A 25,749-nucleotide genomic window follows, 5' to 3' on the forward strand; every position below is an offset into this window, starting at 1 on the left:
ACAGAATTTTCATTTTTGGGTGAACTATCCCTTTAATACCAGGTGTAAACAGGGCCTTAGATTCTCATTTTTAGACTTAAATGAAGCAGAAAAAGTTTCAACCGCAACATAGACTCTCAATTACTTTTTTACTAAGCATCAAAAAAAAAAAAAGAAAGAAAATATTTAGAAAAAGAAGATATCTACCAGAGGCAGCTTGCCGCTGAGAAGGAAAGAAGATCGCTGATAGCTTCAGACACTGACAAAGAAAAGTCAAGTAAACTAGAGAAGGAGAAGGAGAATGATGGAGACAGAGAGACTGTTGGGAAGAAAGAGGACAGAGTGAAGACTGTATAAACATTAATAAAGCACTTGGCTAAGTGCGACAGCTTCTGTCATTGGTCTCAGGGCAGAGAGAGGCATGTTAACTAACAGATGACATTGGTCCATGGAGTGTCGTTCAGAGTATGTGAGTGGTGCGGAGTGGAGTTGCGTCAAAGTCAGTGCATCAGCGTTTTCTCTTGGGCCAAGATGATTCTGACCTTGTATACATTGTTAACATAACACATTAATAACTCATAATGCAATTACATATTAACAAGTATTCAACATATTGTGAAATATTATCAGAAAGACAAAAATGTTTAGTAAAAATGAATGACAAAGTGTGGGGAAATTTAAAGTTGTGGACTAAGTGTTCCTTTTACATTAAACTAAAAATCTATTCTTCTTCCAGATGAGTAGTTAGAAGACTTATATCATCATGCCAATGGATCATCTTCAACGTTCATGATGTAAAAAAAGAAAAAAACATACCGAAAAAATATAGTAGAACAATAATATAAACTCTGAGCGGGGTTTCTCTCGCCATCGAGTGGAGAGTAAACGACAAGCATAAAATGGAAAACCCAGAGTGGAATTTGATCGGAAACAGCTGTCGATTCATCCACTCACATACTCTGGTGTTTTCTCTTGCTCACATGCAATTAACCTTATTTAAGTTTAACTGAAAGAAGAAAAAAAACTATTAATTTCAACCTTGAACTTTTCAGAGAACTAGTATATAGAAGAAATGTTTAGTAATTTTCAAAGTAGTGCATTCAAGAGTAACGAAACTACTTTTTTTAAGAACCAAGAACATAACTATTATGGGCATCTCTTTTAAGCTCATATGCATGGCTGTTACACATGAAATGTCATAAAAACAGCTATAATATTTTTGTTTCCTGTGTCGTACCTCATAAGTACACATTAAACGCAGACCTACAATTTTTATATTCCTAATGCACACGCATATGAGCTTGACAGATGATGCGCATGAACCTGTGGTAGATTAATAGGTGATCAAGGAGAAACTAGAAAGGATATGAGATCGTCAATTCAAAAGGCTATAAATTGGCATGCACACACACTGTGCTCAGACAGACTATTTCAATGCCAGGCATTCGCTCTGACAAAGAAAAAGTTAACCACATCTCAGATGGGGGAATTGGACACACGTGATCTAACGACATAATCTTGATTTTCTTTTTTATAATCATTTTTTTAAACATCATGCGAACACTCAGGCTCTTTGGCACATTGTTTGTCTACAATCATTTGAACAGTAGCCGTACGGGTGTTTTATTTAGATGGTCCCTCCATGTAAGACTTGTCTAATATCACTCTCAGTGAGAAACTCAAGCATGCAAACTCTCAAACCCACACAAGAAAGAATTTTTCACAATCCTTTTTACTCACATAGGCAAACTGTTGTCCTGAATGTTGCTATTTGAGGAAATTCATTAAGGACATTGTCATTAGATAAGTGTGAACTCTGTTGCATTCACTGGTTCGCATCTGTAGAAGTCTTGATTTCCTTGAGATACAAATGGCTCAACAGCAAATAATATTTTGGTATCAGGCAAAATCAGAGCCAGCATAATCTTGTGATGAATGGGATATGATATAAAAAAAAAAAAAAATGTTCTTATTTGTTCACAATATGACCTTTGCACATCATTACTCAAGTCATTATGAAAGGATTCAAAATGTCAGACTCTGATCTGTAGGAACAGGGTCAAAGCAAGGGCAAGCATAAAAATGACAACTGAACCCATATGAACTGGCTTGAGGAGAAGACAGGAGGTTATCAAAGAGAGAAAGAGTTTTTCAGACCGTCCATACTTACAGTGCTTGTGTCTTTCTTGCCTTTGTGGGACGAGGCCACTACAGCCAAATACTGGATGACTTTCTTGGTGTTTTCTGTCTTCCCAGCACCTGATTCACCACTAGGAAAAAAACAACACTGAATGACAAAACTGTGTTTTCTTCCATTGAGTAATACTAATGATAGAAACACCAGTGGTTGCGAGACAGGTAAGCATAGGTTTGAGGATTTAGTTCTGTGTTAAAGGGTTAGTTCACCCAAAAATGAAAATAATGTCATTTATTACTCAACCTCATGTCGTTCCACACCCGTAAGACCTTCGTTCATCTTCGGAACGCAAATTAAGATGTTTTTGATGAAATCCGATGGCTCAGTGAGGCCTCCATTGCCAGCAAGATAATTAACACTTTCAGAAAGCTATTAAAAACATATTTAAAACAGTTCATGTGACTACAGTGGTTCAACCTTAATGTTATGAAGCGACGAGAATAATTTTTGTGCGCCAAAAAAACAACTTAAAATAACTTTTCTACAATATTTAGTGATGGCTGATTTCAAAACACTGCTTCATGAAGCTTCAAAGCTTTACAAATCTTTTGTTTCGAATCAGTGGTTCGGAGCGCCAAAGTCATGTGATTTTAGTAAATGAGGCTTCGTTACATCATAAGTGTTTCGAAATTTCAATAGTTCACGTGACTTTGGTAGTTTGATACACGATCTGAACCACAAAAAGTTTTTTTTTTGCCTCACAAAAAGTATTTTCGTCACTTCATAATATTAAGGTTGAACCACTGTAGTCACATGAACTGTTTTAAATGTTTTTAGTACCTTTCTGGGCATCTGAAAGTGTTATGGTGCGTTCAAGTCCTCCTGGGAAGTTCGTATTTACGAGGTGGGAAGTCGTGTGTATGACGGTAGGTGCGTTCAAGTCACTTTCGTCGGAGTATGATGGCGGTGTGCCTTCTCTAAATTAATTACACAAAATAACAACACTTCTGCTTCTAGAAAATGTAGAGCAAAGAATGTGCATTAGTTGTATGTTGCTTTTTTATGTTTTTTAAACTAATTTATGAAGCCATTGTAAAATTTATTGTTACATATTACATTTTTGTATTGTGATGCTATCGTATTTTTTGCTGGGAATCAGCTTAGTTGTAAATAGAAAAGCCTGACAATATCACTGCTAAATACCTGTAAGTACTGTGGTATTTCACTATGTTTCTTACTGAGATGGCCCCCAGATCGGAGCTTAAAGAAAATTACGAGCTTCCCACTGGTATTTACGACATTGTGGTGGCGTTCATGTCGATTCTGCTCGTAAATACGATCTTTCCAACATGACTTGAACGCACCATTAATTATCTTGCTGGCAATGGAGGCCCCACTGAGCCCTCGGATTTTATCAAAAATATCTTAATTTGTGTTCTGAAGATGAACAAAGGTCTTACGGGTGTGGAACGACATGAGGGTGAGTAATTAATGACAGAATTTTCATTTCTGGGTGAACTAACCCTTTACTGAAATGGCACACCACAGCCTTAATCATGAAATATCAGTCCATGTCTTGGCACTAACTGGCACTATATTTGCTGTGTAAAGAATGCTATTCATTGTATTTTAGTCACGTGACTTTTCTGCTCATCCACTATATTTGTGACCACTCGCCGGGGAAAGTAATGGCTGTGAATACAAAACACATGAATTAAGAAAATGATAAATTGTTGGATATGGATAGTATGCTAAGAAGTATGCTTTCAGGAGAAAATTTGTTTAAAATAACGATTGACAATTTCACTACAATTCAAAAGTTGGGGGTCGGTAAGATTTTTAAAAATGCTTTTGAAAGAAGTCTTTTACATCCTCACCAAAGGCTGCATTTATTTGCATTTATTGTAAAAACAATAATATTGTGAAATAATATTACAATTTAAATGAACCTTTTCTATATTTTAAAATGCAATTTATTCCTGTGATGGCAAAGCTGAATTTTCAGCATCATCCAGTCTTCAGTGTCACATGATCCTTCAGAAATCATTCTAATATGCTGATTTGCTGCTCAAGAAACATTTCTCATTACTATCAAGGTTGACAACATTTGTGCTTTTTTAATTGAAACATGATAGTTTTTTGTAGGACTCTCAGCTTTTATATAACAAATTAAAAGTCTTTACTGTCACTTTTGATCAATTTAATGTATCGTTTTCTTTCCAAAAACCCGAAACTTTTCAATGGTATGTAAAGAAAATGAATAGTGTTTAAGAATACATAATAATTTGATATCAAAATATATTTTTTATTATCATCTATAATCTACTTTGTTACAAAAGCTTACAGTGCACTATCGCCTTCTGTGATACAAGAGAGATATTACTGAACCTTCATGCTGACACGCTAACATTTCCTTATTAGGAAAACTGAGTCTGGGATCCACAGGCCCTGTGCAGCCGAAGGGCTGGTTCTCTGGCAGAAGCAGGATGCCCTCAGATCAGTAAAGCCATTTTATGTAGCACTTTATACAGCAATGTTTGAAGTTCCTCAGTTTTTGACCATTTATGATACAGTATAGTAAAATTCATGATGATCACAGTCACTGTTGCCAACAATGTAACCAAATGGTGAGTGAAGTATTGGACTATTCCCATACACCACATGAGATAAGAGGTATGGGAGAACAAACGTGTGGATTTTTTATAGTGGCTTCCGATCAGTGGTTTTTAACAATCCATGTGTTTTTTTAACAGTTTGACAGTCCATGTGTTTTAACTTTGGGTGGTTATCCCCATTTCAAATGATTCATTAAATAAAAAAAACTTTGCTTTGAGACACTTTGAGAAAAAAGTGTCTTAAAAAAAGTGTCTCCATGGGAGAGTTGGTCTTGTGGAAACATCCTGATGTCATTAGAGAATTCTGTGCCCTAGCAACAGGCGCCCAAGAGCAGTTTAAATGGCTTCCATTTCCTATTCCACACTCAGAGGAAGTTTGCAGACAGTATCTGAGGGTACCTCCCACACTGACACATTGCATCAACACATTTTATTTTAACATCCTCATATTTCACAGCTGTTTTATTATCACAAAGATGTGAAACAATGATATCGCCTGTAAACATCATCTTATGTCTATTCAATACAGTAACAGCTATTTTTGCATGTTTGTTTTTTTCTTCTCAGGACAGGACTGGTTTTGTTGTGGGGCCTCTACAGACACAGACCAAATGCCCAATAATGACTCAAAAAAAACAAAACAAACACAAGTGTAGTCAACATGCAAGATGATCTGGATTTAGAATCAGGACAGGGGGCGCATTTCCTGTGAGTAGGTCGACTCTGAAGAGACATGACCCTTGGGTTCATCTGCCTTGTTCCCAGTACTGAGGACATTAAAAAAAAGGTCCTAGTAGAAAGACTCTTAGTTTAAATTATGTCTTATTAATCATAATGTTCATATTTGATTAGCTGTCGTCTTTTTAATTGTTGTATATTATAAGCTTAAAAGAGTTCCAGATTTAACATTAGTCTTAATTTGGCAAAACTGTTGATTTTATTCAGGGATGTAAACAGTTTTAACTGCAGTCAGATGACATTGGATTTAGCTGTGTCTGAAAGCTAAAACATATGCCTTCATGTTCAGTCGGTCAGTGACTTAACAGAAAGTGCTATAAGTTAAAAAATCCATTTCAAACACCATTTTTATTCTTTTTCGCTGCTAGAGGTCGCTTATTCAAAACAAAGTCGTAGCTTGACGATGCCTTGATTTCACGTCTACAGCCGGTGGAAAAGAATCGAGACGAGACTCGGGCAGAAATCATATTCATGGATGAGCTAATGTATTAAATAGTGTTAATTTCGTTAACGATATCTATGATGGAAAATGTTCGTCAACAAAGTTTTTTCCCCTGACTAACATGAGACAATGATAAGGCCATTAAATGATAACTGTAACTATATTAACATGCAATATTGTTGACGAAAATTAGACAAGACTAAAATGTGGTTAAAAGAACAAAAATATTTTTTTGCTGTACAAGACTCTATTAGGCGAGCGTTCATGTTTGCGGTTGCCAGATATCAAGAGCTCAAATCCCCCTATCAGAGCTTTTCTGTTAAACGGATGTGTGCCTGGCTTTTTGCTTTATGCAATCTGGCAACCATTCGCACGCGCTCTCTGCGGAGGCACCGTGATCTGAAAACACCGACGGTACTGTACAAGTTCCGCAATCTCCATTTGAGGTATTCTGCTTAAATGGAAGTGTCATTCAGTCAGTCAGCTTTCTGTCATGGATCTCGACTGTATTGTTTGCGATTGTGGTTGCCGATTGTACTTACGTTACGCAACCTCTGTGTGGCAATATGTACAGTCTTTTTTTTTTGCTATTGTTTTAATAGAGAAACATTAATGCAACTTGGAATTATTGGAATTACTATTAGGAATTTCTCAGTTATAATATTTGAGAGTAAGATTTTGTTTTTATAATGTAGACAAGGCAAGTGTATATGTAAAGACTTTTGTGTTTATTAATCTTATAATTGATAGCCTTTAATAAATCTGTACAGTAGATGAGGTAAAATAAACCATGCATATGAATATTCTGTTGATTTATGCTTATTGGTAAAAGAGCAACTTCTGATGAAATGTAAAAATAAATTTCTGAAATGTAATTAAAATTGAGCAAAATAATTTTTTTTTTATCATTCGAAATTGTTTTATTATTATCACATTGAAAATGTGAAAGTTTCCATTGACTAAATCTAGACTAAAATGCTCAGACATTTAGTTGACTAAAACTTGACTAAACAAAAACAGGACAAGGCTGACTAAAAATGATAAAAACTAAAAGTTACATTTGAAACAGGACAAAGACTAAGACTAAATTTAAAAATAGCTGACAAAATTAACACTAGTAGTAAAGATTTATTAACATTACTGTAGTATGAAGCAGGGTGCGGCTGAAAGCCGTTGGAGCGGAACGAGTTAGCTTATGCCGCAGACAAGCGCAGTTTTATCATATTAGATACATTTGTGTGTTGAAAGTCGTTATAATGTTACTCTGTGCATTCACTCGGTGGCTGCTGTGAGACACTTTTTGCACACTACAGTAAGCTAGATCGATATTAGGCATGGTAAAACATGGTACTTGCTGTAAATCAAGAAAACAAGATTTAAACAATAACACTTACTGTGATGAGCTATGTAACAATTATTTTTCTTTCAATTAATGTATCCAAACAATTGCTCACCTGTCTAATAAATATATTAAAGTTTCCATGGTTTCTACAAAATAAAAAGGGAAACCAAGGGTAACGCGGGTATGATGTCATTGATAGGCAACCCAAGGACACAGTCCGTGTCCTGGTTAAAATTGCTTATTTCTCTGGATTTAAACATTTTTGGAAACATTTGGGATAATGTAAGTACAAGTCAATAAAGTAAGTCAATTGCTGCTGTAATTTTGACAAAGCTGCTTGTTTTTGTACTTTTTTATTAACAGAAAATGGGAGTACGGATATATTAAATGGGTTACACTATTTCAATTGTCCAGTTTAGACATTCTACAATGATAAGTAAATTTGTAACTACATGTCAACTTACTCTCATTAGAATATCAGTAGACTGTTAGCTTAGAGTTAGGGTTAGTAAAATAAGTTGACATGTACATGCGAAGTTAGCATCAAAATAAAGTGTTAGTAGATATTAAGCAGTCTACAAATACTCTAATGACTGCTAGTTGACATGCAGTTAGTAAGTTACTTATAGTTAGTAGAATGTCTAAAGTGGACTATTGAAATTAAGTGTTATCTATTAAATTAATTAAAAATTATTCATTTTGTGATTCCAAATCTCAATACCTCATGTTCTTCAATTAGAATAACATTATAAATAATTGAGCTTAGGAGAGAGAGAGAAATATGATTGTGGTTTACATCTTGATTTGCGTTTTGTAGAATTTTAATTTAGATTTATCAGTTTAAACATGTTTAAGTCATCCTGTGGCCCACCATGGAAGTCCTGGTTGAGAAGTACTGCTTCAGAGCCAATTAGACTAAAAAGTGATAAAACAATGAAACAAAAAGTGATAAAACAATGAAGGAACTCACGTGCAAAGAATAGACTGGTCCTCTCGATCTGTAGAAAGAAAAGACAGACATTACAGCGGTCCAAGGTAACTGTCAGGCTGGTGCTCATGGAAATTGCAAGAGAGTATACCATGTCATTTTTAAACGTCATGAAATACATACGGTCTTCTTTTAAGCCTAGAAATGAATTCTGGTAACACATTAGTATGGGAAACTAGTCTTTATTAGTACTTATAAGCACATATTAATGCTTTATTCTGCATGACCATATGCTACACCCCTTAATGCTACCCAATACCAAAACTAACTAACTAACTATTAATAAGCAGTAAATAAGGAGCTTATTGAGGAAAAAGTCGTAGATTATGGTGAATATGTATTCCCCATGCTAAAGTGTTACCAAAATTATTTTTCTTAAAGTTGGCATGAAACGAGACAGGGATAGCTGCAGGTCATATACCCACACTTGCATGAAATGTAAGTTGCAATCATTTCTTCCCTATTGTGACATACATTATAATAGTCATTCGTTGTGTTTACAACAGAAGAAGGTTCTATAGTACATGAGCAGAACAGGCAAGCTCACATTCAACTGATTAGCTGGTTGGGCGTCCGTCTATATATATATATATATATATATATAAAATGAGTAAAATGGCTTCTTGAACAAGCGAAAAAATGTAAGCCAGGACTTGATTTTTGTTCATCAGGAATTGATTGGATGGGTGTGGTTTACTTTTGCCGTGATCTCATGTGAGTGACATATCAAGTTCTTGCCATGAAAAATGACGTATGCACAAATACCATTGTTATTACAACATCAAATAATGCGCATAATCTAATAATCTTTGATTTTCAGTGCAGCAATTTGATTTGCTGAGAAAGAAAAACTGACTCCACTATTCTTTTGTGAGATGCAACACAATTCTTACTGAGTTCAACAATGAGACAATCATTGATTCATGCTGCTAAAATTAGAACCTGAAAACCTTCTCAAATGATCTTGGCTCCATTTAAGGTTTTTTAATCCTATCCGTACACCACTGATTCCTCAGAAGGTCGAATAGAAATAAAAAGCCATCTATTATTAGATCATTTATAAGTATTTGATCAAGTCAAACAAAATATGATCCGCTCTAAGCAATTCTATGCCAATGAATTTGTAGTTAAAATTCAAACAGAGTTTGGTTCTTATCTATGATCCTGGAGGCTGGACGGACGCCCAACCAGCTAATCACTTGAATGTGAGCTCGCCTGTTCTGCTCATGTACTATAGAACCTTCTTCTGTTGTAAACACAACGAATGACTATTGCTCATTTTGGATATGACTTAAGCTGGGCAGGTTTCCACATACAACATGAAGTCTGTTCCCTTGTTTCTTCCTAATTAAGGCACAAATCGAGGCATTCGGGACGCACAAAACCAAATCTAAACACGCCGATGGGGAAACTGCACCTCAGCCAGATTGTTTGACAAAAAGCAAGATGCACCGGTATTGTTTTATCCAAGCTAGTAGAAAGTTGTACATCAAATCCAATAGATTTTATTGCCATAAATACACTATACTTTAAATCATTTATATTCCTTCCCATTTTATCCAATATGGGCTCCTAAAGTTTTGATTTACGACCAGTCTACACCATGTCACACACGGTTGAGCATGGAAACCCTGCTGGACATCAAAGGAAGATCAGTATAAGCCCCTGAGCAGGAATGTGAACACTGGCACTCATGCTTAATCATGCTGGATTTTTACTCATGTCATGTAACAGTTCAAGATATACTGCAGGAAGCCCTTAAAACATGTTAAAGAAGTCTTGTCATGTGGTGTTTAGGTGCTATAACTGGACAAATTTTATGCTATGTGACCAATAAATGATCATCTGTCTTCACATAGCAGGAAATGAGCAACGAACTGCATGAATAAGGGTTTAAGCATGATTCAGCCCATGTCTAATGTAAACATGAGTGAACGGAGCAGAAATACTCTTGAGGAACAGCGTGACAACACACCTTTCTACTTCTGCTTTTGAAAGCAATTTGTTTTGCAAGTTTCACTGTTTCTCGTGAGATAACAGTTTCTGAGATGTTCCACTGCCAACTTTGCAGAAAAGTTTTGTTTTATCTTAAGCACTTTTCTTTTCTCTATTTGACTCCAGTTCATTACCATGATGTTGAGTTGATGTATCAACAACTTCATTAGCAACACTTTTGACCATGCTAAAAGTTGCAAGATTGGGGTGTAAAATATATTGCGGTTATTCTTCTTTTCATTTGGCACCTAATTTCACTCAGTAATAGAGCTTCAAACTAATGTGGGTAACAGCAGCTGTTTAAATGAGTTTGAAAGTATTTAAAATGGTGTTAGATGTGTGACCTGCTGGTGCATGTGTGAGCAAACACCTCTCACCACTGACTGACCTGCTAACATGAGCTGTCACACTCCATCTCAACAAACACAAATGACATCTCAAAAAGAGATTCTACACTGTCCTGTTGCCAATTAGTGAAATAAAAATGCCTTTGGGATTCACTTTTGTTGGAAGTTTCGAAGACAGTGGCTATTGTGAAATCCAAACATTCAGATCTTATAAAGGAGGCTATGGGTTAATATGCGAACGTCCAGCAGTGCAGGCCTTACCTTGCATCATGTTTCTGTAGGCGTTGTCCGTGATAGAGTAGATATGGGGAGGGACCTCGTGGCGCTTTTTGCCTTTGTACATTTCAATGATCTTCTCAGAGTAGATTGGCAGCATTTTATAGGGGTTCACCACCACGCAAAACAGCCCAGAGTATGTCTGAAGAAAGATAACGTCTCAGTTTTCAACTCTATATGAAGTGTTATGAATCCATCAGGTAAAGAACAACAAGGAGACATGGCGGTACAGTACCGAGCCATACAATGTCTTAAAATATAAATCTAAGGAAGTTAGGATTAAGTCTGTATATTTTTACTCATAATATTTGAACGCTTAGGTGATGCATATTCCATATGGAAGACTCCTTTCCCCAAGATATCCTCAGAGCAAAATGTCGTTAACTAATGGTTTGTTTCCAAATCTCAGTGAAAACATGGTTTGGAGGCCTGTGGAAGTTATATGACCCCTCACTCTTGGGGAACGTATAGTTCCTCTTTAGTGCATTAGATACTGCAAATCATCGCTGCCATTTTAAGCTAGATGGTTGTCAGTGCAAAAATTATTTTGCATCGTTTCGGCCACAATAAAGTTATTTATAAATAACTTTTACTATCAGCCAATTATACAGTGGCTGATGGTAAAATGTTATGCAATGATTTGTAATATTAATGTCAGCAGGCGGTCAATGGCAAATAAAAGAGTCCAAGATAATGAATAAGAATATTTATTTAAAATATACTCTTTCTATTTATGTTGGTTTCATTTAAGCTTAAACATTTTCAACATTTTTAATGACTTTAAAAAATGTCATGTGGCGTAACTATCAAGTAAATAAAATAATAAAATTTTTCTTACACCTTGAATACATGTGAATACTAGTGTACACATCTTATGCATGAATATATATTTATATACTGTGTGTACATACACACACACTGTATGTATTAATATATATAATATATATATATTGCTTGTTTTTTATAATAAATGAAGCAGTTTTGATAAAATACATTAATATATATTAATGTATTTTATCAAAACTGCTTCATTATTTATTATATAAAAAAACAAGCAATCAAAAAGGTACTTTGTGGTTTCTTTTCAAGAATTTCATCTATTTTATGATATCTTGTCAGTTGTATCACAATCACATTTTTAGCTCAGAAATTAAAAAAATATGCTCATCATATAAGAGGTGTACTGAAGTCACTGTATGTATGAATTGCATTTCAATGTAATTTTGAATAAATTAACAGATGCCAACTAAAAATGTATCACATGTCATTGGCCTTAATTCAACTTAATAAAATAGAGTGCATGCTTAATATAATTTATTAAGCAATTTTTTTTTTTTTAAATCATTTAAAAGCACTATGGCATACTCACATAGATCAGTCCGGAGTAGTATCTCTCCCTTAGGTTGTGGAGAACGGAGGCTTCATTCAGGCAGGTGAGCTCCGCCATATCCTCTACCTTGCTGAATTTGGGTGGGTTCATCTTCTGGATGTCATCCTTGTTGACTGTGATTTTCTTTCCGTTGTCCATCAGCTCCACCAGGACCTCTTCGCCATGTTCCTCTTTGATGCTGGCCGACTCAAAGCCATGTTTCTCAGAGGGGACCCATACCAGCTTTTTGGCTGTCCAATCTGCCTGTGCGACGGGGCTGTTAATGAAGTCTTTGTCCGTGAAAAGGTATTTCTCGTCCTCACTCAAGCCCTTTTTCGTCATCTTGGTGCTGGGTTAAGACAACTACAAGAAGAGGAAAACAGATTTTTAAACACATTGCTTTTCCCCTAAATTAAAGTCTCTGACCTGTATGACCCAACAGCAATATTAATAATCATTTTTAAACACAGTATTGCAATAGTGCACTTTTATTAAACACAAGATGCTAAAGGCAGGGCTGTAACCACCACAGACATTGAGGTCCCCCTAACAATCAGAAATGACCAAAATTGCCCATCCCCATATTTCACAGTTTTAGGTGAATTTCTAAAAGTTACATTTTTTGCTTTACATTTTTGATGGGCAAATTGTCACCCCCCAATATTTGATATTTGACAATATTTGACAAAAATTCTAACAGCGCAATTGATTGAGATGGCAAATGAAATAAAAGTAGGCAGGCTTTACTGTTCACAGTAACCATTCACGAATTCCAGAATGAAGCTTTGGTGAAAGAGTGTGAGGTATGATGTACCTAAACAACAAATGAATCAACTTTTTGTTAAATTTCACCATTTTTAAATTGAAAATATAGGCTGTCATTTATGTAATAACTCATAATAGAATGTGATTAGAGAGTGTAATGGCCAATTATCAATGGAATATGCAACATCAAACACACACTTTATGGATGATTTTTTTGGATGTGGTTGCATTTCACTATTGCCACAGTGTAGCTTTTCCTAAGTTCACCAATCAGACCAACCCTAAACAAACATTACACAGGTCACAGGGGACACCACTATTTAGATAAAAGGATGAGAAAAATGCCTGGGAAATGTAAAAAATGTTGTCAGTATTGATCAAACATCACTCAGTCTGACCCAAAACTGTACAAAACACATCCTACTGAGCAAACATATATAATCATGTGATAATCTCCACAGCAAATGCTGTTTTTCTTGTTTCTTTTGGTGCTCAGCTGTGGTCCCGTGCTGTGATGACCATATAAGGCTGCCTTTGAGTCAGTGGACGCTCTGTCGACCTAAACAGCAGAAGCAAGTGAACTCCCAAACAAAGCCCTTATAGGGAATAGTATGCCTCCAGCCGGACTCGCAGTTTACTCCAAAATGATAACATTAGGCAGGGACAGTCAGAGGCTGGTGGGGGTCTAATTTTCCTGCCACTTTCCCCCACCCTTCTTTTCCTTTGGGTGGCTGATATAGGGAAGTTTACACAATTATTTTCAAGTACAGTACAGTTGGCAAACAGCAGGTGCAGCTTTGGAGTTTATGCAACCACGGAGCTTTAAAAGCAGTTTTTGGGAAACAATTTCAAAGCTATGCCTTGGATATGAACCAATTTCCTCCTCCATTTATAACCATCCATTGTTTGTACATTTACATTGTATGGTGTAATAGCCCAACAAAAACAGGAAAACAATTTTTCCACTTAGTGACTTTCTAACAAAAATTAACTTTTTGAAAAATAAACTGCAGAATTAAGTATTAAATTATAATAACAGACAGAGCTGCTTACTACCAACCAGCACCAAATTTGCAAGAAATTTGCATAATATCTAAAACCTGAGTTAGACTTGCTCAGTTAAAACATGGAGAATAACTGAAGTCTGTGATGTAGAAAAAAAGACTAGACGACATTAACATGCTGAGAAAATATAAAAAATATACAATACTGAGAGTTTCAAAAATGCTAATGCTCATTTTTCTACCACCAGTTTTTCAATTCACATTCTTTTGTCCAAATGACAACAAAAATCGCCCAACGAAAACACAACGGAGGGAAAAGGGTCATTTAAATGCCCTGTAATCGAGACAAACAAACAAAGTTTTTCTGTGATAAGCAGATTTAATTAAAAGAGGGAATTTCCTGTGTCCTGTGCATAGATTCACAGCCCTTTTTTGGGGGGAAGCTCTTTCATTTCTGCACTCGAGACTCATTGAGTTTTCATTGATGATTTTATGGATTTGGCGTTCCACTGCAAACATACTGCAAGTCCTACCTAAATAAGTTAAGGCTATTTTATTTAAAAGAAAATCTTACTTTTTTTTTCTTTCTTTTTTTTTTTTTTTTACATGGCAGAAGTTAAAGGTAGCACAAATCAGGGTCCTTGGCCTGTGTTCAAGTGGGCCTAAAGCCCAGAAGATCATGTGACCATGTGTTGTGCGGATGGATTTTTGTGACCTCTGGTCCTGTGAAAGGTTTCCTCCTCCTCATCTTTTTCTTTTTCTTCATTCCACCCATATGGTTTTCTCATGAGCAGCTGTGTAATTTCAGTCTTTTATTAACATTTCTATTGAGATGGATGTTTCTACAAGGTCAACAGCACCAGCAGTAAAGCTGTTGCGATGACAATATGTACTGAATATAATGCTTCCTAGATCAAACAACATGTTGCCATTAATGACCATAAAGACCTTCTTTCTTCAAAACACACATCAGTTCTTTGATGAGTGGATTAAACTGTTAGACGGTAGTCCAGCTACTGGTTTTAAGAAATAAACAAGAGTCTGTCACGTGATGCAGAATTGTGTTAAATCATTAGAGTAACAATCAGGTAAGAAGCCTAAAGATAGACCAGAAAGTCAAAAACACAGTTAAACTGATTTACTATAGAAGGAGAGCTGCAAGTAAACTGGTAAAAACTTGCTAGATCTAACGATCTAACCAATATAACTGATAAACTTCCTTTTTCTACCAAGCCGGATTAAAACTAACTTCTGCTACATGCACACACCTTTTAGCTTCATTATAAAAGATATTCTAAAAAAGCTGTCAGACATTTTTCTAATGTATTACAATAGTTTAGATTTATACAGGCACACATAAAGGAATAATTCACCCATAAATTAAAATTCATCTGCATGTAGTTCTAGGGGGCACATTTATGATACATATAGGGTGCTTTTGCATCCCATTTGAAACAAATTAAACAATTTTATTAAGAAAAGATGCCAAATTATTCTTTAAATGGAAACCATCCACATTTGGAAAGACATGGGGGTGAGTAAATAATGATTATATTTATTTATCTTTTATTCGATATGGTAATCTGTTTAAATTTACATAATTACACTCATTACTCTTTCAGAATCCCTTTTAAGAATGTTTAAGTTACGGATCAAGACATTAATGGATAAATGATGACACAGTAAGCACTGAATTCACTGACTACTTCCCCGGCACTTTGTTACAAGATCATGATTCTTCTTTGTCTAGACCTCATCACACTATTGTCTATAGTTAGCTGTCTACGCATGTCATCACTTCAATGGGAAACGAGAGGACAGTCAGTTGACACTGTCTGCTGTTCACCACAACGTTCAGCAGAAAGCTGCATTTGACAACCATATTTGGAGAACAGGAAACTCTTTGGTTTGTCAAGCTCACGGCTTCTCTCATTCTACGCACTTTCCACAACCATTTCCTATGACAGACTTTGATGAAGTCAAACTTATGCATTAAAGAATGTATGGACAGACATGTTTTCTCACTTAAAAGCTCATGAGATACTTTATGATGATGTTTTGAAGAGGTCAGAGAGGCACAAGTTATTGAAACACTTTGCTGTGTGCAACATAGCAAAGGGATAATTCATTCAAAATAATTAATTTTGTCATCATTTACTCATCCTTATGCTGTTTCAGACCCCCTAGAAGTTATTTCTCAAGTGGAGCACAGAAGATGTTAGACAGAATGACAGTCACCATTCACTTTCATTGTATGGAAAACAGATGCAATGAAAGTGAATGGTGACTGAGGCTGTCAGGAACTAACATCCTGACATTCATGTCTTTTTATTTTTCACTGAAGAAAATTAGTCATACAGTCAAGTTTGGAATAACATGAGGGTGAGTAAATGAGGGTGAAATATCAGTTTAATAGCAACATACCATAACTGAATGAACAACTGTCAAACACACCTTTCAAAGTAATTAAATGTTGACAGTTTCGAGATTAAGTGAAAGATTACAGTTTTTCTCACACAGCTCAGCGCTTAAGTAATTTTTTTAGCACACTTGACACTGTAAATCAACTTAGTCTACTGCCATACATTCAGATGATTTACATATCTGAAAACCAAGCAATGCATACAAAACTAAAACAGTAGAATGACATATTTCATAAAGTATAAGTAATATCGCTGCATACTCACAAGGCTGATGAAGAATGGCGCGATTTGGAAAGTTAGGGTTTGGAGAGTCCTGCGACAGTGAGGTACTCCAAAGACGAACAGTCCAAATTAGACAGAAAATCTTGAGGACATCATTTAAACGAAGATGCGGATGGAGTGGGCGGAGCCGCACAATCGACCCGCGCTCTTATTGGTCAGTGCGTTTTGACAGGTGAACGACAGTCTTCTCGGGCGCATCCATGTAAATGTCCCGTTTCAACACAATGTGGAACACTGAAATGTTACAAGAGTCCCGGTAAAGTAAGTGCTACGTTTTCAGAAGGCATGAATAATGAAAGAGGGAAATGAAAGTTAACAGGACTGTATTAGTGCACGGTCTAATGCTCTTCTCATATTTATATTTCATAATAGGTTTTGCTTAAGCAGAAACGCTTTGTATTAATTTGCTTTAAATCATTTCCACCACATCTCAAATGTCTTAACTTAATTAGGCTACTTAATATTATTCTGTGAGGGTAATGAATGTTATTTTTTAAAGGTGCCCTAGAATTAAAAATTGAATTTATCTTGGCATAGTTGAATAACAAGAGTTCAGTACATGGAAATGACATACAGTGAGTCTCAAACACCATTGTTTCCTCCTTCTTATATAAATCTCATTTGTTTAAAAGACCTCTGAAGAACAGGCGAATCTCAACATAACACTGACTGTTATGTAACAGTCGGGGTGTACGCCCCTAATATTTGCATATGCCAGCCCATGATCCCAACATTATGAAAGGCATTAGACAAGGGCAGCCATTAACGTCTGGATGTACACAGCCGAATCATCAGACTAGGTAAGCAAGCAAGGAAAACAGCGAAAAATGGCAGATGGAGCAATAATAACTGACATGATCCATGATTACATGATATTTTTAGTGATATTTGTAAACTGTCTTTCTAAATGTATCGTTAGCATGTTGCTAATGTACTGTTTAATGTGGTTAAAGTTACCATAGTTTCTTACTGTATTCATGGAGACAAGACTGTTGTTATTTTCATTAAATTAAATTCAACACTTGCAGTCTGTATAATTCATAAGCACAACTTCATTCTTTATAAATCTCTCCAACAGTGTAGCATTAGCCGTTAGCCATGGAGCACAGCCTCAAATTCATTCAGAATCAAATGTAAACATCCAAATAAATACAATACTCACATAATCTGACGCATGCATGCAGTATGAATGACGAACACTTTGTAAAGATCCATTTTGAGGGTTATATTAGCCATGTAAACTTTGTTTATAGCTGTTTAAGGCAAGCGCGAGCTCTGTGGGCGGAGAGCACGAGCAATTAAAGGGCCAGCAGCCCTGAATCGACGCATTTCTAATTATGCCCCAAAATAGGCAGTTAAAAAAATTAATTAAAAAAAATCTATGGGGTATTTTGAACTGAAACTTCACAGACACATTCAGGGGACACCTTAGACTTATATTACATCTTGTAAAAAAACATTCGATGGCACCTTTAAAATAAAATGACGCACATTTGACTTGCTAAGGCTAGCTTGGATTTTATTTTTACTTAATACACATAATGTACTAAGATGTATTAACACATAACAAAATTCAGTCCCCCCACCCACACACTGGGTCTCATATTTCATTTTAAACATGCTTAACCCTCTGGTCCTCTTTGGTTAAAATGTTTTGCTTCATCCTAATGGGATGAAACTTGTTGACTTTTGTCATATAGCTATGTGAATACACAAAAAAATCACGGACATGATTCGGATATGATAAAGGGTCATAAAAAAATAGCCACACTTGGTTCCTTCGCAGTCAAAACTGACTGCCATAGGTAATGAATGGGAAATACAAAAAAATAGTAAAATTCAGAGAAACTTTTGGTGGTACAAACTACAAATCAGCCATTGTGCAGAAAAACAAACTGCACAGCAATGAAGGGGGGACACTCTAAAATGTCAAGAGTGCAAAATAGATACACCCACCCCCTCCTTCCCACACACATACTGTATATGAACTAGCCAGACTATAAAAAAAAAAAAAACAGCAAGGAAGAGGTTACACTCTAAAACATCGAGAGTACAAAACAGACACACTCAATCTGTTCATTTTTGTTACATTTTTATTGAATTTTGCTGGAATGTGTAACAAAATGTCCACCTCTGTGTTTGACTGTAGTAAAATTAATGCAAAAACTGACCCTTCAAATTAACATTTCAAACTAAAATAATAAAAAAAATCTAAACCTTGACAAAAAGTTGTATTTGGGAATGTCTAAGTATAAATCCAAATCCACAACTCAAACACAAATAAAAATAGGTATTTATGTCTAAAACCTCTAGATAATTTATAAGCCACTTTTTATATAGGAATTTAGTGGTTACAACATGGCATTACAAAAGTTTTTCTATTTTCACTCCCACCAGATGGCACTAATCTACCTTCAAAAAAATGGATTTTAAATGCCTATAATAATAATACTGCTTTAATTGAAATAATGATAATAATAAAAAATATTAGAAAAAATTGTGGGAAAATAGCTAATAAAAACTGTATAAATATTGTATAGTATCATAAAATACCCCCAAAACTCTAAATAATAATCAAAAAATATTATTAAACAAAAATATATTGGTTTTCCTGGGGGGGAAAAAAAGTTACATTTTAAGGCTTTGGTCATTTTTGACCCTGAGGAAGCCAAGTGTGACCCCTAAATGAAGAGGACCAGAAGGTTAAATATTTCACTGATACAGTTGTCTCCTTGGAAAACAAGTGTACTCTAACTTGAGGGAAAAAATTATAATGAACAAATAAAGTTGTTTGTTTTGGTTGAAATGACGCAACAATGGAGGGACAGTTGAAAAATTTGAAATGGTTTATAATTATCTCACTCTTTGTTTTTAAAATGTAGTGATTCATATTTTATGATGGATTTTCGTGCCGCTTTAGTTGCAGTACACAAACATTTGTGTCAGAATCAGGAGTATTGAAAAATTACAGATTTAAAAAGGATGGTTTACCCAAAAATTAAAATTATGTCATTAATTTTGCATAATTCCAAAACTACGTGAGCTGTTTTGCAGTATGTTCACACTGCTCTCTTCCATATAGTGAAAATTAAATAGGGACCAGGGGCTGTTAAGGCACACCTAAAATACAGAACAGAGGACAGAAAAAGAAGGAGTGAAACAAGAAACGGGAGATTCCCTAGCCTAGTCTTCATGCTAACGCTACATCTGGACGAGGCGAATCCCCTGAGGTCCTTTTTGGGACCCTTATCGTTACGCACATCACATTCCGTCCCCTCCATTCCCACAACGAGCTCCTTGCTATCTAATGGAACTTCCTATATAAGGACAACCTCCAATTGCATCCAGTAAATCACGTCTGTGTTTCAGGGAACAGGACCATGGCTGGTATGCTCTGAGGCCTTGCTGCAGAGATGGTAGGGAAAGAAGCGCCTCTGTCACTGGTCAGCATCAAGCTACCCTGGATGTGCGAAAGGAAGGAAGGGAGGTAGAGAGAGTGTCTTGGAGACAGATGGGAGGATGGGGGGGTATAGTGAGAGTGAAAGTGAGAGGCAGGGGTAGAGAGGGAGATGCACGACTATACTAGGTCTCTGTTGTGCCATATAAGGACAATGGGGTCTGCCTGGAATCTCGGCTGTATTCTGTGTTTAGAAGGGAACACCGAAAGACTTGGATCGAGTGACTAAATATGGTGCAACAGCAGTGTCATTGTTAGGACAAATAGGCATTCATTGGGATATCTTTTGACTGTTTACTCACCAACAATAAACTTCAGAGTAGCTGCAGACTCTCATTCCGGCAAAGAATAACACCAATTAAGGAATGCGAGGTATTGCACCTGCTCATGTTGTATCGCACTGTAAAAACAGGAACATAAATATGTTTAATAGTTTGTTACTTTGTACTGTGGAAAATCATGCAGTTAGTTTGTATAGTCAGAGACACTAAATAGTGAACACAGTTCATGATGCATATGATGCATAAAACATTCATTTTTAACTAAATATAGATATATTACCTTCAGGTCATTTCTTCCTTCCACAGACAACAAAATTAGATATTTTGAGATATGTCCAAGCTGCTCTTTTCCATAGAGTGAAAGTTACTGGTGACCAGATAGATAGATAGAAGATATTGTATGTCTTTGGAAGGCATGAAATACAGTGCACTACGACAGAAGGGTTTACTAATTGTGTTACTTTTTTATGAAAAGTAATGTGTTACATTACTTTTGAGTTATTTTTTCTCACCTGGGTTGGGCTTGCTTGTTTGTTTTTTACTAACAACAAAAAAAGTTATATTTTTTGGCAAATGTTAAGGCCCTTGCACACCAAAAGTGAAATGAATAAGCCTAAACCGAAAGTAAATGCATATTTAAACAAACCTTTCAGCTGTTCTGCCATTCTGGATTACAGAAGAATAGGATACAGGAGAAGGAAGTTCAACACTCTTATTTCTAAATATAATCTAAAGTGATATTTGCAGCAAAGACATTGGTTAATAATGTGAGATTAAATAAAGTATTTTTGTGTAATTTAATATAGTTTATTATTAAAGGTTTATGTAACATTCTGAGTTTGCATTTCACTGTTTTTATTCATTTTGAGGAATACTGAATGTTTTCGTGCAAAAATGAGGAAATGCATGTTCACATTTAGTCTAGAACTAAAATAACGATCATATTTACACAGCACAGACAATACCTTTGCACTTTATTTCTCTCAACATGAAGACAGGAGAGCTGTCATTCAATAAATGTGAAAAAGTAACTTGCGTTACTTATTTGAAAGAGTAACAAATATTTTGTTGTAAATTGAAAACGTAATGCGTTACTTTACTAGTTACTTGAAAAAGTAGTCTAATTAAGTAACTCAAGTTACTTGTAGCCTAATGCAAACCCTGCTCACGAGGGTACGTAAATGATGACCAAATTTTTATTTTTGCCTGAACAATTCCTTATTTTCAATGTGAAAACCAATAAAATGTAGGAAAGAAATTACAATATGCAGACTGATACCTGGTTTGGCTTCAAAGCCTCTACTGAATTCCTACTATGTCAAGATAATAAACTGTACCCTTAGTGGAACACTATATCAGGAATTAGTCCTGAAGAAGAGGAGGGAATGGGAAAAATGTGCTAGATTAAAGTGGAGTGAAGCACAGGCTGTTCGTCTCCTGAGACTCATCCAAAAACTCATTTGGAGTGACGCCTTTCTGGGTAACTGGAGCATTAAGATTTTCCTGCATTAGTAAAAACAAAAAAATGTCAACACCCTTACTAGACAAAATCTTACTACAAGGTGTGTGTACACATTGACACTAAAACAGGAAATTATTATAATGCAGTGAATTATAAAGTTACTAAAGAAGAACAAATATGTGTTATCTACAACTTCTGTACAAATACATGTTCAGTTCCCATAGGAGTCCTGAGTATATAAAAAGTACACACTATTTTAGAGGGTCATACTGTACATGTTTGGCTATATTTGTCCCTTTTGGAACACAGTTCCAACTTAGCAGCGGGAGAGCAAGCAAATATTTGGCTGTTCATATTTATTCAAAATGTTTCACATGATCCATCTGTTGATGATAACCTTTTACTGAAAGAAAATGTACCCTGACAATGCACTGGGAAAATTTCATCACCCTTATCTTTGATGATAATCAGTGCAAAAAAGCTATCAAGTGAAGCATTGAGTGAGTATGAAGTGACTTACCATTTAAGGAATATGAAGAAATTTGGAGAACTTGGCAACAGATGATATTTACAGTGTTTGTGAGCTGTGCTGTTTTGAGGTGAAAGAAAACCAAACATATTACAACACAACTGAGATTCTTAAGGAGTTTCTCAGTAGAATCACTTGAGAAATTAAAGGATGACCACAAGTGATACATATTTTTTTAAGTACTTTCTGTAGATACAGACAATTCATCAGTTAAAGGTTTGAAAAGAGCAGCTTAAACAAGAAACTGTAATTCAAATGTCAGTTCTTGACAGGTTGGCTTTGGCAAGACGAAAAGAGAGTGAAGGATGAAAACCAATCAAAAGAAAGTATGTTCAAAATTCAAAGTTTAAGGACCTGGGGCTTCAGAAAGACTCATGAAGTTATCCAACAATCCAGGCTTGATTTGACACTTCTTTAGTGTACTGTCATTTAAGATAAACACTCAAAGCACTTATCTTAAAGGGTTAGTTCACCCAAAAATGACAATTCTGTCATTTATTACTTACCCTCATGCCGTTCCACACCCGTAAGACCTTCGTTAATCTTCAGAACACAAATTAAGATATTTTAGTTGAAATCCGATGGCTCCGTGAGGCCTTCATAGGGAGCAATGACATTTCCTCTCTCAAGATCCATTAATGTACTAAAAACATATTTAAATCGGTTCATGTGAGTACAGTGGTTCAATATTAATATAATAAGCCACGAGAATATTTTTGGTGCGCCAAAAAAAATCCAAAATAACGACTTATTTAGTGATGGCTGAATTCAAAACAATGCTTCAGGAAGCATCGGAGCACAAATGAATCAGTGTATCGAATCATGATTCAGATCGCGTGTCAAACTGCCAACGGCTGAAATCACGTGACTTTGGTGCTCCGAACAGCAGATTCGATACACTGATTCATTTGTGCTCCGATGCTTCCTGAAGCAGTGTTTTGAAATCGCCATCACTAAATAAGTCGTTATTTTGTTTTTTTTGGCGCACCAAAAATATTCTCATCAATTTATAATATTAATATTGAGCCACTGTACTCACATGAACTGATTTAGATGTGTTTTTAGTACATTAATGGATCTTGAGAGAGGAAATGTCATTGCTGGCTATGATGGCCTCACAGAGCCATCGGATTTCAACAACAATATCTTAATTTGTGTTCCGAAGATTAACGAAGGTCTTTTGGGTGTGGAACGGCATGAGCGTGAGTAATAAATGACAGAATTTTCATTTTTGAGTGAACTAACCCTTTAAGTAACCCTTAAGTAACTAACCCTTGAAGGCATTTATGATGAAATCTGAACAATTTCTGTCCCTCCATTCACAGCTATGCAACTACCACTTTGACACCAAAAAATTCATAAAAAGACCGCAAAACTAATCCAAATGAACTGAGTGGTTTAGTCCAAATTTTCTGAAGAGATAAGACCGCTTTATATGATGAACGGATTGAATTTAAGCTTTTATTCATATATAAACATTTATTAACTCACACATCCGTTGCAGTAAACGGAAGCTCAAGCATGTTTGATCGACGCATGCGAGAACCAATGAGGTTCATTCTCGTGTGTTACGCAGCACGTTTGAGCTTCCGAAAGAGGTGTGTCAAGCAGGAATGGTTGAGCTTCTGTTTATGTTCGCTGATCAATGTTTATATATGAATAAAAGTCTAAATTAAATCCGTTCATCATATTAAGTGATCGTGTCTCTTCAGAAAATTTGGACTAAACCGCTCAATTCATATAGTTTTATGATTTCTTAATGTGCTTTTTGAAGCGTCAAAGTGGTAGTTGTGTAGCTGTCAATGGAGGGACAGAAATCTCTCAGATTTCATTAAAAAGATCTTCATTTGTGTTCTGAAGATGAACAAAAGTCTTACAGGTTTGGAATGACATGAGGTCAGCATGATGTCATGATGTCATTTTTATTTTTGGGTGAACTAACCCTTTAAGATTAGGTTAACATTTTCAACTCAGACTGCAGAAATTACCAAAATGTGCATGATTATCATTGTTAATGTTAGTTCAAATTAGTAACAAATACACTATATTGCCATTTGCCAAAAGTATTGGGACACCCCTTCAAATCATTGAATTCAGGTGTTCTGATCACTTCCATGGCCACAGGTGTATAAAATCAAGCACCTAGGCATGCAGACTGCTTCTACAAACATTTGTGAAAGAATGGGTCACTCTCAGGAGCTCAGTGAATTCAAGCGTGGTACTGTGATAGGTTGACACCTGTGCAATAAGTCCATTCGTGAAATTTCCTCACTACTAAATATTCCACGGTCAACTGTTAGTGGTATCATCACAAAGTGGAAGCAATTGGGAACAACAGCAACTCAGCCACGAAGTGGTAGGCCACATAAAATCACAGAGCGGGGTCAGCGCATGTTGAGGCTCACAGTGTGCAGAAGTCGGCAACTTTCTGCAGAGCCAATAGCTACAGACCTCCAAACTTCATGTGGCCTTCAGATTAGCTCAAGAACAGTGTGTAGAGAGCTTCATGGAATGGGTTTCCATGGCCGAGCAGCTGCATCCAAGCCTTACATCACCAAGTGCAATGCAAGGCGTTGGATGCAGTGGTGTTAAGCACACCGCCACTGGACTCTAGAGCAGTGGAGACCTGTTCTCTGGAGTGACGAATCACGCTTCTCTGTCTGGCAATCTGATGGACGAGTCTGGGTTTGGTGGTTGCAGGAGAACGGTACTTGCCTGACTGCATTGTGTCAAGTGTAAAGTTTGGAGGAGGGGGGATTATGGTGTGGGGTTGTTTTTCAGGGGTTGGACTTGCCCCCTTAGTTCCAGCGAAAGGAACTCTTAATGCTTCGGCATACCAAGACATTTTGGACAATTTCATGCTCCCAACTTTGTGAGAACAGTTTAGGGATGGCCCCTTCCTGTTCCAACATAACTGTGCACCAGTGCACAAAGCAAGGTCCATAAAGACATGGATGAGCGAGTTTGGTGTGGAGGAACTTGACTGGCCTGCACAGAGTCCTGACCTCAACCCGATAGAACGCCTTTGGGATGAATTCGAGTGGAGACTGTGAGCCAGGCCTTCTCGCCAACATCACTGCCTGACCTCACAAATGCGCTTCTAGTCAAAAATTCCCATTAACACACTCCTAAACCTTGAGCCTTCCCAGAAAAGTTGAAGCTGTTATAGCTGCAAAGGGTGGGACAACTCCATATTAAACACTACGGATTAAGAATGGGATGTCATTAAAGTTCATGTGCATGTAAAGGCAGGCGTCCCAAAACTTTTGGCAATATAGTGTGTGTGTGTGTACAAAAAATAAATAAATAAGGCTGTCG

General features: G+C 36.2%; 1 protein-coding gene across 3 annotated transcripts in view; it reads right to left on the reverse strand.

The window, feature by feature from the left end:
• Positions 1–16,839, reverse strand: part of myh11a (myosin, heavy chain 11a, smooth muscle) — a 36,112-nt gene extending 19,273 nt beyond the window's left edge. For 2 of the 3 annotated variants that reach the window (XM_048200421.1, XM_048200423.1), the window contains exons 1-6: positions 16,685–16,839; positions 12,229–12,591; positions 10,845–11,001; positions 8,224–8,251; positions 2,150–2,249; positions 1,720–1,746 (exon numbers count right to left, since the gene is read on the reverse strand). In XM_048200421.1, the coding sequence (XP_048056378.1) occupies positions 1,720–1,746; positions 2,150–2,249; positions 8,224–8,251; positions 10,845–11,001; positions 12,229–12,570 (654 nt within the window). In that variant the 5' untranslated portion in view covers positions 12,571–12,591; positions 16,685–16,839. The remainder of the gene's footprint in view (positions 1–1,719; positions 1,747–2,149; positions 2,250–8,223; positions 8,252–10,844; positions 11,002–12,228; positions 12,592–16,684) is intronic. The other variant, XM_048200422.1, reaches the window with a different exon arrangement.
• Positions 16,840–25,749: the final 8,910 nt, after the last annotated feature.

Source organism: Megalobrama amblycephala, linkage group LG8 (assembly GCF_018812025.1).
Source record: "Megalobrama amblycephala isolate DHTTF-2021 linkage group LG8, ASM1881202v1, whole genome shotgun sequence".
NCBI classification, from domain to species: domain Eukaryota; kingdom Metazoa; phylum Chordata; class Actinopteri; order Cypriniformes; family Xenocyprididae; genus Megalobrama; species Megalobrama amblycephala.